Below are 13,860 nucleotides of genomic sequence, written 5' to 3'. Positions count from 1 at the left end.
TTTTTCACACCTAAAACATATTGTCAGATTTAACTGGCCGCAGTCCGAGGGGCCAAACAAGCAACTGAGCGAGAGAATAAATATATGTGTGTGTAAATCAGGGATCGAGCGATGCAGGCGAGCGAGTAAGTGAGTGAGCGAGTGAGTGACTACAGCTGCAGTCATTAGGTGGATGCAGCAAGGGAAAATGTGTGAAAGTGTGTGTGTGTGTGCCATTGAGTGAATGAGTGATTAAGCATATAAGTCAGTGAATACAGTACATATGTGTGTGTGTGTGTGTGTGTGTGTGTGTGTGAGCAAATAAGAGAGAGAGAGAGGGTAAGTCACCAGCAGGCCCAGTGACTTTCCGAGTGACTCATTAGGTGGGTAATTAAGGCACAAAGCTTTGGCCCCAGGGCTCCAACGAGCTGCACTCTGAGCCCCGACTGCTAATGACGCCATCCTGGACCTCAGAGGAAGAGAGAGATGGAGGGAGAGAGAGAGAGAGAGAGAGAGAGTGCAAGATAGACAGACACACATAGATTGGTTCACGCAGTAGGTTCCCCGACTGCTTCTCACACAGAGAGGTGAAAAGACGGAGGGGTCGATAGTGTTCACACCCTGCAGGGACATAATGCACAGTAAACCAACCTAAACTCTCCTCCTCTCTGCAGAATAATCTAGAGTTTACTCACCTTCAAACCAAAACAATGAAACGGAACAAATATTCATAACTTATAATTTACCCCAAAGAATCATGTATGTTGTGGGACGGTTAGTTTCAAAGGAGGTGTTACTTTTATATCACAATAGAAAATTATAATTGTCATTCACAGCTTTTGTTGTCACCATACCACAATTACAAAGACCTTTACATCGTTCATCTTTGCTGAAGTGCTCCAATCAACACTTCCTGAGGTTAAACTTCATCCTGCAGGAAACATTTAGTGGAAACATTGAACACGTATAGAAAAAATAGGTAACACTATTGTAGTTACAGTAGAGTGAGGCGATAAATCTAAGATCTAAGATTTAATATTGAGTAGGATTGGGTTTCTGTAATATCAATGTATACTTTATCCAATATTGAGTCTTACAGGTGCTGTATGTAAGTTTTCTCTGCCACCAAATGTGGTTTCTTGGTGGGAGCAGGTGGTGGTGATGGTTGTTTGCTAAGAGCGTCAGCCACGGTTACATTTCCAAGACAAGAGATTATAATACACCCTTTGAGCTAACGCTACATCTTCATGCTCTAATGCTGAACTGCGGGCAGACTGGGCGCCACAGTGACTCACTTTCACAAAGTAATATTACAAAAGATGGGATGTGCTGGGGCTAGCTGGTTAGCATGCAAAGTTCAGAGGAAGAAAAGAAGTGATAGGAATAGAAGCTAAACAAAAGTTAGCACTGGTGTTGCTTTCCACCTCTGGAGACAGCTCTTGATGAGTAAAGGAAAGAAGTTTGATGCTGAACTGGTAATGCTAACATTGGCTATGTAGCAATAGCAAAACTTACATATAGCACCTTTAAAGGCTGTAAAATGACAAAAGGTTATAGCTCAATAAAATGAGGAGTTAATCATTCTACTTGTTTTGGTCATTACAGTCATATTGCAGATTATATTACGTGTTTACTACCGCCAACAATAGTCCCATATTGTATCATTATACAGTATAATGATATCAAATGTCACAATATTGTCGGTCTTGCACAGTGCCAATCCCCAAATGATTATTTTTCCTATATTTGGGTACGAACTGGTTACTAACAAAAGATTTTTCTGGATTTTGGCCTCCTAGTCCGTCAGAGTGCTCAGATTTTAGTGCCTATGATAAAGCAGCACACATGGGATGTGAGCCACACTAACAGCTGTTGGTCGCTGCACACTGTTTAGTGAAAACTAGCACATGGTAGCATGCTAACAGGCTCAACTAAATACAGCCTACCGGGTAAACATCAGCCTGTTTGCATTTTGCTCAAAGCACCAGTGTATGTGACCACAGCCTCACGGAGCTGGTGGCTTCGCTGCAGACTCAGCTAGGAAGGGGTTTTTTTTTTTTTTGATTGCTCTATAGCACAAGAGACACAGTATTGTATAATAATTACGACAAGATCAATTTTAAAAATTATACAGTAAATGAGGTGAAAAAAATACAGAAAATTGACTCTCACGTGTAGAGGCAGAGAAAGAGGTTAAGAGCAGGAGAGACCCATCAAAGATTTTGCACTTCTCTCACCACACAGTATAGGGAATGGATGGAGGGTTTTTTTGGGGAGGGGGGGGGCAGCAGCAGAAAGCAGTGGAGGAGAGCTGAAGACAGAGGGGCAGATTCCCCGCAGAGAGCAAAGGCTGAAAAAATAGGCTAAATGGGCACAGGAGCCAAGCAGAGAAACTTCCCCCTCCTGTGGCAGAGGGGTGAGAGAAATCGGAGCAGAGAGAGAGGAGAGAAAAAAAATAAAGGAGGAGGCGGCGGCGGGGAGAACAGAGGAGTTACTGGCATTTCCATTTTGAGCCTGTATGAAGGCTAATGACACAAGGCAGGCTGCTGCGACTGAGCGAGGGTTCTGCAGGTGGTCCTCACAGGAGTGGAGAGCTCCTGAGGAGACTAAGGCCATTTTAATTGGACACTGAATAACGATATGACTACTTCACAGAGAGACTAGTGGGGTGGTGCTTTCACTTCCAAAAGGCCAATTACACTATATTCATGTTGTATTGCTTTTATCAAGACTTTATGAAGGTGAACTGGTTGATTTTTGTGTGATTTTATTTCTAATTCTGCTGAGGAAATATACATTGGGGCGTTATGGAGAGATTGCTTTGGACAAGGTAACAATCATCGTCAACTAGTGGGCCTTTGGAGCAGTGTTTTCATGAGCCAGTCCTGGTGTTGTTTGTATCTTGGGCTCTAATAGCATGTGCACGAGGACGCACGTTCACTTGCACGAGCACGCAGGTAACATGCAAATGTGTGGTACAGTCCAGACACACAACATGCTGAAGGGAAAGAAGATGAGCTGCACTTATCAACCATGTTATACTAGAATATGTAGCATGACAGGTGTTGCTTTTGTGCATTTTAGCGTCTTTCAGCTCATTGTTTTTGGACTGTAACATAAAGTGGGAATATTTAAACCTGCAGTGACGGATTTTCTGGCCACATGGAGGCAGCGGAAGCAAACTGTGAACAACGCTGACACATAATCACTTGGTTAGCAAACAGTTGCCTATTTTTTATTTTTTGTGTAAATGGAGCAACGTTGTGATTCATTTTGAGTCCTCTTTCTTTTTGGCCAACTTGTGAATATAAATCCAAAATTCAGTTTCCTTGTAGCTCTGTCTATATCTGGCTACTTAGCTGCTAAACACCTATGTTTACTGGCAAGTCACTAGGAGGTGGAGCGGGTCACACGTTACTCAGAAGTGATATTGAACCCCAAATCGCCCCTGATGTATCGTAGGTGTGGTAGAATGGTAGAAAAGTGCTGTGTGAATGTGTGTGTGAATGGGTGAATGCAGCTTCCATTGTAAAGCACATTGGGTGGTTGATACAGTAAGACTAGGAAAGCGATAATTCAAGTGCAGTCCATTTACTAACTGTGTGTGTTGTTTGGTGCTGGGCAGGTAGTGAACAGCGTTTTCAGAGCTTTTTCACAACTACCTGATGTGGCTGAAAACCAGGCTGAACCCAAACAGGCAGAAAACCAAAACAACGAGGACCTGCAGATCCTGGTGAAGATGCTCTGTGGGTTCATCAGTACGAGCTGCAGTTAATATAGCAGTGATTATAGCCAGAAGCTAAACAATGATACACCTCAAAACTGGATTTAAGCTAAAGATTGAGTAAAGCTGCTTGTTTTCACTGCCCTGTTGTCAGGTCCTGAAAGTTCTGCTGTCGTAAGAAATAAATCCCTCCTGTCCCCAGTGGCACAGCAGCGTTTTCTCAACTTCTTTTCATCTGAAAGAAAAGAAAAACACTGTGTCCTCTAAGATGCTGATATGAACACATCATCTGCCAATTCAGCCATTACTGTTAGAAGAAACAAACAATTCTGTAATCATGATTAGACGAGGCAATATCACCGAATGAGAGATGTGACGGATAGGAGCAGCAGGATCAAAATTTCGGTTGCCGTAGGTGGATAATATATGCCGGGCTATTTTCTCCCCCCATGCAAATGTGGTCGAACCATTTCTCCCAGAGGTGGTGCATGCCGTGTGTGTGCAGAGGCTTGGCGCTCCAATCTTTCAGCTTATTAATTTCATATTTACTCATTTATTTTTAAATGTGTTGAGTGATGGAAATGCAGCAGGCTGCAGCTCAGAGGTGCTTACATGGCAGATGGATTTAAAAGGGGAAGTGAGCCAGTGTCAGAGGCAGGATTTCAATTCAAAGTTGAGGGATCTTTTTTCGTTTATTATTCATGGAAAGTGAGAATTATCTACGGGAAGTTGAGTACGCGTACATGGCGTCTCACTGTGCTGCCTATTCAGTACAAACGCTACACTTGCCTTGTTTTGGGTTTTAAATGTGCAGCTCAAGGGCACACTACTTTTGAGACAATGGAAAAATGATTTCTAATGTACATTAGTGTCTTTTTCCAAGAGTTTTTGATGGATTCAACTTGGCAGCTTTACAGCTGCAAACACAAACACAAAGCCTTTATCTTGCCTGCATTTACTTCATATATCTTGGGCAGACCATTAAGTATAAATGCAGCCGAGGACTATTAGAGTCAGTCTACCAGCTCAAATGACAGGAGTGAGTGAATCTCTGCAAGTCATACACATGATACTCCTCCCGAGGGCAACGATGTCTGAAGATGTAGGCACTTTCAGAGTGATGGCCTGCCAATAATGTCACCCGGTTTACACAGATTTGCATCGAGTGTGGTCAACTAATTAACACTTGGTCAGTTCATGTGTCTGAGGCAGATTGGAGGCCAAGTGTAAGGCAGCTTTGCCGGGCCATAACATCATGTTATTTAACAAGGCGCTGCGGGTAAATACATGTAAACACTGCGGTTCTAACATTTCACTCACGATTGTTGCCACAAAATGTGAAGTAACTGCTGCTGTGATAACTTCCCAGACTTCAGTCTCAGAGTATTTTAAACCACTTTGCAGTGTTTTGCAGTCTGATCTTTCAGACTGACAGATTGGTTTGTAACTGGACTTCCTGGGCTGTATTTTTCCATAATTTCAGCCTGACACAACACGCCCGAGAAGTTTTGAAAATGCATTGCTATCTAGTTGCTCAAACCACCAAAGCAAGAAGTATTAAGGAGGTTAAAGATGCGTACCAGCCGGATACTGAAAACATTTCAAAAGATGTTGTGGTGTGTAGCTGTTGCCACGGTGATAATTGCGAGTGATGATGGCAGTAAAATAATCAGAACACTTGGTTTTCCCGAGTTTCGGCTCTTGTGGTCATTGTAATAGTGTTAGGTGCTGTTGTATTGTACGTAGTGTTCATCTCTTCCTGAATAACCTTTGTCTCACTCATGGTCCACTTGTGGGATTTGTCAGTGTTTGTGTCAGTTGCTGGGGAGTTAAATTGTTTTAGCGCAAGTCATTTTCCTCTAACTTCTCCTGCTTCTTCTTCATTTTCTCATCCTCCTTCATCTACTTTATCTCCCCCTCCCCGTTGCTCTTCTTGTCCTCTTTCTTGTCCTTTCTCTGCCTCTTATTCTTCTATTTTTTTTCCCCCTTTCCTCCTTTCTATTCTGTCGTCTTTGTGTAATTGGCAAACAGCTTTAGTTGCATTCCCACCACCTGGACTGGACTGTTTCGGGATCTAACTATTTGCAGGGCAGGAAAACACAGACAGATGCGATCAGATCTGTTAGTGTAAATATATGGCAATTAAATCATATCTGGACTTCAGCCAGAAATGAGACACATGAAATGAGGGGCCGCTGCTAATTCCAAGTGATGAGTCAGTTAAATATGTTTGGCGATGTGTTGAGGGTCAGCATCACAGGAATAAATGGAACGGGTGTTTATTATTTATTCCGCTCCTTAGATGAACTCTCTCATGCATGCATATTGAAACCGCATGTTTACATATTCACTCTGAAACGAACGTAGAGACAGACTCGTTCACACACTCTCTCCCCCTCGTCTCCCTCCTGGAACACACACTCAACCACAACCTGTTCACACTGCTAAACTCTCACACTGCTAAACTCCCTCCCTGCAGTATTTGAGGTCTATGGTGTGTCTTTGTTTTTTTTTATATAATCGACTTTGTTCCTCTGCATTTGTCGTCCTGATTTTTGATGAGTTGTTAAAACATAAAAAAAAAAAAACAATCTCACCACAAGGTCCATTTAGCAGCTGCTCTGGAGCTTTCAATCATATTCCATGATCCTCAGGAGCAGATGGAGTTCACCAACACAGAGTTGTAGATGTTCATATTTCCTTATATTTCTGAACACTTTAAGGACTTCTCATCCATTCTGGCTTAAAAGCCGAGGATTAACGTTTACTCTTGACCTTGGAAAACATCACCATCTGCTGATGAAGATCATGTGATATGATAGAAAGCCTTGTGGTGGGAATGTTTTCTCAAAGGCTGTTTCCAAGGGTGGGAATGAACGTGAAAGCTCAATCTAAATGTTGATTTAATAAATAAATCCATGGAGAAACACACTGTGGATGTGTTTGATGTGGGAAGAGACGGCAAATATCTCAAACTGTATCAACAGAGAATCCAGAGGACAAAAAACACATCTCTCATCTGTGGGAGCTGCATCACCACAGCAATCAGTCATTTTTCTATGTTTGAATTCACTTTAAAGACCATCTCTGAAGAAAATCAAGTTTCTAACCTTGTTAACATGTCCTCTGATGTTTTTTTATATATAATACAAGACTTATCATGAGTGAAATAAGCATGGCTGGGGGGGGGCAAAGTAAACCCGAAACCTTGTCAGTACAGAGAGCGAAAGTTTGCATTAGCACAGCCACTGCCAGTTACAAGCTAACAAACAAAATGCTAACTGCGCTAACCGTTCCGATATGTCTGCCAGTTGCCGAATTTGGTCACAAAAGACTCCTCATCTCAGTCTGATGTTTCCTCCAACACTAACCATCTTGATGTGCACTGCTCTTTCACCTGTTGCCAAAACCTTGTCAGTACAGAGAGCGAGAGTTTGCATTAGCTCAACCCCTAACTCTGTGTCAGCCACTAACAGTTACAACAGCAACAACATAAACAAATAACTACACATCGTTCTGTTACGTCTTCTACTCAGTGATCTTGGTGCACGACAAACTCCTGAGTCTGCGTCTGACTGAGGCTCAAACATGTGGCAGAGTTTTACAGATGTTTCCTCCGCTAACCGTTTGACACGCGCTGCTCTTTCCCCCCGTCAACCAGAAAAAAGAAAACATTAGTCAGAGTATTTTTTACGTAGTTTAAAACATGTCTGGAGAGGACCTTTAAATGTCACTAGTGTTTGGCCTTAGCTCTCTGTACTGTCTAGGTGAGCACTGTAAATCTGCAGAGCTTTGATTTAAACAACTCTTGATATTCATACAACACCAAGGTTATTCTGAACCATGACCCGTCATCCGCCACAAACACAGAGCAACTGATCAAATGTCTTTCCATTAGCGTGACGGCACAGCTATCAGTCCCTCGTCATACATTCATACATACATTGCCCCCACTTTTGCCTCCTCCTCTGTGTTTAATGTCAGTGTCTCTTTGATGGCTCCATGCTAACACAATTTTCCAGAAAACCAATTTGTTGGTTGTCAGCCAGAAGCCCCCTTTTTTCTCATTATTTGTCACGAAGCGATTTGTTCCTGTGAGTTTAGGGCTCCTCTGTTGATATGTGCGAGAATTTTCTTCCAGGGTAAACAAAAAGACAAAGTGAAGTAATTGGCTGCCAGTTTGCCATGTAAGGTTTAGCAGATTGCCTGTCTGATCGACCACAGGCTCCTTCAAAGACCCGAATATTTGCAATACGAAACATCAACGCTGACACTCACATGCAGCAGTTATACGGCAGCTAATTTGCTCTCATCTGCGCAAACAAAGCGATTCTCCTTGGATAACAAGATTTTAGGGCAGAGTAAACATCTTTACAACACAAGAGTCAAAAAAACTCAGCACTGGGCGACACTTTGCTCTCGGGGCAGCATGATAAATAAAATTTGGTCTGATAAATAAATGTAGAGCCTGTGTATTTAAAGGCCTCTGGATGAGATTATTAGCAGCTCACACAGCGATTAAAGCCAACTTAAGTCGCCAGCGGCTGTGTTCCCGCTGCCTAATTGAAACCATTCCTTATTTACTCATCTCAACTAAGGGGATGAGAGAGCAAGCAAAGACGGTTTCATTTTCCACTTAATATCCACCGCCTTGTCGACGGCGCGCACACGCTATAGCATCCCTCCGGGGAAAAGGACAGGGTGTTCACGTTGCACCAAAATGAAGAGGGAAGGAAAGAAAAAAAACAAAATCACTGATCACAGAAGGATTAATTCCTGTTCTGAAAGGCAGTCACCGGTGGAGGAAGAGGAGGGAGGAAGGAGGAGCAGATGGGGGGGGGGGTAGACGAATACATTTTACCAGTTTGCGATGGCGACCTATTTCTTTGTGTTAATTCCTCCACGCCTTTTAACTTCTAAAGCTCCTGCATTGTGGCGCAGTAGGACAGAGTGTGATTGAGAAATTTGGAGTATTTTTAGCCAAAGCACTCACTTTCCCTGAGGGGACAGCATTTTTTCCCCCCTTTCCCCTTCTCCTTCTTCTTCTGCCTCTTTAGTGGTTTCACAATGAACCGCTGGATTTGTGCCCGGAAGGAAGTGTTGGGATCCGAACTGAATCAGCTCTCTATCTACATCTCAGGAGCTGCTTCCTGATTGGTGCTGTGCAGGCTCGGTGCAGAAATCCCTCTCTTCTCTGTTGCAGTCCTGATGATGTGGTGTAGCATGCTGAAGGCACGGCACACCACTGTGTTACAGCCTGCACAGAATGATTGAACAATGTCATGCATACGAGCTTCAGCTGAATTTGTCTGCCAGAGGAAGTGCGAGGTTTAAAGGGCAGAGAGAGGCGGCTTCCATGCAAACGGATGAAAATAGTCTAACAACACATTTACAATTATAATCAGTAACAGATATTGATAAGACACAAATCAGATTAGATACAAGCTGTTGTTGCCTTTTTCAGCGATTCAAAGACATTTAAAGGAAAAATCCAGAAACTAAAAAGTCTAATAGCATCAACAGCTGCTTAAAATGAAGTTCTTATGATTAATCAGATTTTCACCTCTCATCATTCCTGCAAATTTGAGGAAATTTGAGCTGTAGTTCCCAACTTGTGGGTACACAACAGTGCAGTACATATATACATGTTTTTAAATGTTTTAAGACTAAATAATCTTTATTTAATATTAAGGCCTATCACTGTGATAGGAACGTTTATGTTGTTGCCGCCGGACCACATCATATTGTCTGATTGTGCGATACTATCAAAAAAGATAGCCTGTAATAAAAAGGAAAAAGAGTGAGGAGACAAATGGTGAATCAAAAAGTTATCTCTCCCCCGTCAAACAAAAAAGGAAAATTGAGCTTCTTCTGTTTTCAGTTCAAACCTGGATGTTTGATCATTATCATCAAAGTAAAAAGTGCTCTTTATCTGGCCTCCATATTGTTGTGAGGTCAGATGCGGGTGGGATTTTTTGGTGGGCCATGAATGGGAAAAGTCTGGGAACCACTGTCGTGCACATCTAGCAATACACACACCTCCTTTTCTTCTTATGTCTCTGTTTGTTCATGAAGTGGCGTCATCAAGCCTCGAGATAAGTGAAAGGTTTCCGAAGAAGCTGAAGCATTTTCAACTCACACGGATTCATTTGGGTTCAATTTGCATCTGTTTGTATCCGCTTACTTGTTTGGCATGACTTTAAATGTCTGTAATCGTGTCACCTTCAAAACGTGTTTGCACTCAGATCAAACCACCAAAGTTTTATAATAATAAATAAATAATAATTTATCTCAAACACATCAAGCTTTGTAAGTGAAGTGCATATTCAACACAGCAGCTTCCTATTCATATTGTATTTGTCATGTCCGCAGTTATAGCAAGTACAAGTGCAATAAACCGCTTTGATGCTTCCTCTCCCTTGATTGTTTAAACATATGAATAATGTATGAAATATAAAGACGCGATATAAAGTAGCAGATGCCATTGTGAATGTAAAGACGTGCGGATCAATCAACAGCAGACAACAGAACAGCATGTATAATATACACAATGGCAGCAGTAAATCACGTACTAATGTATTACGAACAACAGATCCACATGTTATGATCACAGGAGCTTGTTATCCAAAAAGCTTTGTTTGTACCGGCGGCCATATGTGATAAATCACACAGACGTAATGCAGAACAGCTTTCACGAGCACAGACACATTTACAAGACTTTACAATAGAACAAGCAGCGGCGCTCGCTACGTTTGACTGACCGGAATTTGGCTTCCTGATACCCTCATGTTGCACCATGGGAAAAAAAAAACATATTGCACAGTTTGAAATTATGTTTATGTTTATTTATACAGTGATAGTAGCGCTGCCAATAAGAGACTGGACTAAAGTAATTAGCTTAGGTTTTACAGGTGCACATACAGGAGTCTGAAAATCTGGATCCAAATGCAACTTCAAAGTAACTTTTCCAGCCAGATTATGGATTATACACCTATAATACTAGCGTTCGATGTTACCACACACCATGCACACGCACACACACACGTCCACACACACACACACACACACACGCACATGCACACAACAGTGGCATCCTCTTGCCAGTCAGCCCTGCCCTCACTCGCCCTCTGTCTGACCCTCCATTGAACTTCTATACTTTGACTTTTCCCATGGATCTGAACCTTTCGCTCTGTATAGTCTCATTGACTCTAATTAGCCATAGCCGCATTTCCCACGTCTTGTGACAGCTCGTACAGACAACCAGACCTCCTCTCCCACTCCCCCCCTCTCTCCCTCCCTCCCTCCTCTCCTCTCCTCTCCTCTCCTCTCCCCGGTCTCTCGTTCTGCATCCAGCTCTTTGTCTTGGCGCTCTCCCACGCGCCCCAGCTGTTTGGCCTGCAGTAAATGTCGCCTCATACAGTGTGCTGCTGGGATCCCAGCCGTCACGCATCCGGGGCCAAGCGTCAGTCTCGATCGTAGTCTCTCTAACTTTCCCTCTCTTCCTCTCTGTTTTGACTACCGTCTTCTCCATGCTATCAAACTCTTTATTTTCTAATTTAATTGCTCCCGTCCCTGAACCTGAACCACTCTCCTCTCCTGCGCTCATTACCATACATCCTGATTGGCTGATGTTGCCTGACAGAAGCTGTGTGTGGCTTGTTGTAACACAGCTGGTTGCTCCCTGAATGAGGCTGTCACCGGCGGCTGTCTGTTGCATGTTTCATCCCCTCAGGAGGGAAGCTGGGAAAGACTAAGTCCATCGCTAACTTTCCTTTTTTAAACAGCTGGCCACTCGCTGATTGCAGCTCATTATTGTCAGGCCCTTGTCCGCTCTACTTGGACAGTTGAGTTGAGCTGAGGGGGAATCAAAGTAAGTGTCAGAATATAGAGAGCTGCTGTGATACAGAGTCTAAGCAATCAACTCTGATTGGATTTTGATCCACTCTTATTAACTCCCAGATTGAGGGGATGGAGTGAAAAGCGTGATTCTAATTGCCAAAACAAACTGGGAACGACTCTAAAATCAGTGTTGGTATCTGAATTGCAAATCTTCACATAGTGTTTTTTTTCCCCCCCTCAGCAATTTTCTTTGCCTACCAGTCTGGTGCCTCCTCATCTCTGTTGTGCTTTATCATTAAAAATATGTAAAGTTAGCAAGGTCTAGCTGCAGCAGAACCTTCCTACAATAATCATCAATCAACTTCATACATGAATTAAACCAGGGAAATCAAAAAGAGGCTAACTGCTGTGAACAAGGACTTTAATTTGCGTCATTTGTGACAGAAATAGTGTGAATGCTGAGACCTGCAGTGGAAAATGTTTCTTGTGTGGTTTCCTTTTGTCGCTTTGCTTTAGAATCAGTTGAAATTGTATGCACTGGATATTTCTTGCTTCTCTACTCCCTGAGCCGCGTGAAGACGAGGATGAGGAAAGCTGTGCTGAACTATTCTTACTTTTTTTTTTTTTTTTTACATTTTTATAAATGTCACATCACAGATGCAACAGGGGAAAAGAGTCCAAATGCAGACACTGGCAGGAAAAGGTAGAATTAAGGGGAGTTTAATAGAAGCCAAAAAGGCAATGAGGGTCAGGCGCAGCGAGGCGCAGGGGTTTGGAAAAGGTCTACAAAAATGCAGAGGTCAGGAAAAGGGTCATGAGGCTGAATTACTTGCCATTTCCAATTCAGTTATGTTGTTCCCTAACACAACAGAAATATAACAGAAAAATGCTCTGTTACAACAGAAGTTACAGCTTTGGAGACTCAGCAGTGATTTGTTTAGAATAAACAGAAGCATAAGTGCATTATAAACATGAACAGCTACCGCCGTCATGGCCGACAGACAAGGAATACAGAAAACTCACGTTACAAAAACAAAGAAATCCAAAGGAACCGTAGAAATGAAATGTGTCCAAATAAAGCGCACCAGTGCTTTAAGTCATTGCACATACAAACCTCCCTCCCTGTTTGATGTCTCTCAGGTGGGACGTCCACGCTGCGTCTCTCGTCGGTGCGGGAGCTGCCGGGTCAGCTGCAGGAGCTTTACCAGCAGGGCTTCGTTCTGGCAGCCGTTCACCCGTTCATCCACCCCTGCGGTCCGGAGTCCAACAGCCCACAGCACCAGCTGTACCGGGCCATACTGGTCCGACTCAACGACGGGTAAGAGCCAGAAAACAGCCATCTTTGACTTTGATATGTATAATTACACAAGTACTGAAGTACTTAACCGACACGTAAAATGAATCATTTTTGAGATAGCAAATGAAACTTCTGGTCCAACATATGCCTGGGTCCTCGGCCCGAGTCTGGCCCATATACTTCCACATCTGGGCAGACACCGGCTGCTTTCCTCCGGTATTGTCTGACAGCTGTAAAATTTTCCAGATGTGGAAATGGTCTTCCACATATAGTGTGATTATCATACCGTATATGGGTCAGATTGGGGCAATGGAACCGGGCGTATTCTGGGCCAGAAGACAACAAGCATGTGGCCCAAGAATGAGCTGGATTTATTTTGCTACCTGGTTTTATAAAAGGAGCAGATCAGTTCAAATTGATTTTCAACCACATTTTAGGCACCATTTGTACCCAAATGTTTTTATGTATTTTATTCATTTAAATTCACACATTTAAAAAAATAAAAATCATAAACATAAGCATTGTTTACAACTTAACACAAGGGTGTTTTTGAGGACTAACCATCAGTGTGGCAAAAGGATGCAACAAATATCAGCAGACGTCCTTTATTAAAAGAAATGTATTTTGGCCCTGAGGCAGTCGTGTTTCATGGGCCTCAGACGTCTCAGCTACACCCCTGGGAATAAGACCTTTGTTATCACAAAACGATGAAGCCATTATCGTCACTTAAGAAAACATGCTGAGATTACTAATGCTCTGTAATTGGTGTCATTACGCAGAAAAAAACACTTGGTGGGAATCGGCTCTTGCTTTATCTTCATGTGTTGAATGGTACGAAAATGATACACTGGCTGGTTAGCGACATTAGGGTTTATAAAATAATCATATTGCTTTATATTTCAGATTTTTTTTATTCTTTATGTGGGATACGTGCATGCAGAACATTTTCCACCTAAAAAAACAACCACCTAAGAAAAACAGTGGAGGTTTGTGTAACATTTCATATCAGTCATTCAACCTT

General features: G+C 42.6%; 1 protein-coding gene across 1 annotated transcript in view; it reads left to right on the top strand.

Annotated features, from left to right (window-relative positions):
- LOC130172297 (raftlin-like) overlaps positions 1-13,860 on the top strand; it is a 101,466-nt gene that overhangs the window by 30,915 nt on the left and 56,691 nt on the right. Inside the window, exon 3 of the mRNA XM_056380895.1 lies at positions 12,683-12,860. Within this exon, the coding sequence (XP_056236870.1) occupies positions 12,683-12,860 (178 nt within the window). The remainder of the gene's footprint in view (positions 1-12,682; positions 12,861-13,860) is intronic.

Source organism: Seriola aureovittata, chromosome 7 (genome assembly GCF_021018895.1).
Source record: "Seriola aureovittata isolate HTS-2021-v1 ecotype China chromosome 7, ASM2101889v1, whole genome shotgun sequence".
Lineage (NCBI taxonomy): Eukaryota > Metazoa > Chordata > Actinopteri > Carangiformes > Carangidae > Seriola > Seriola aureovittata.
Note: the sequence above shows the minus strand (reverse complement) of the source record. Positions and strands in the feature narration are given on the sequence as shown.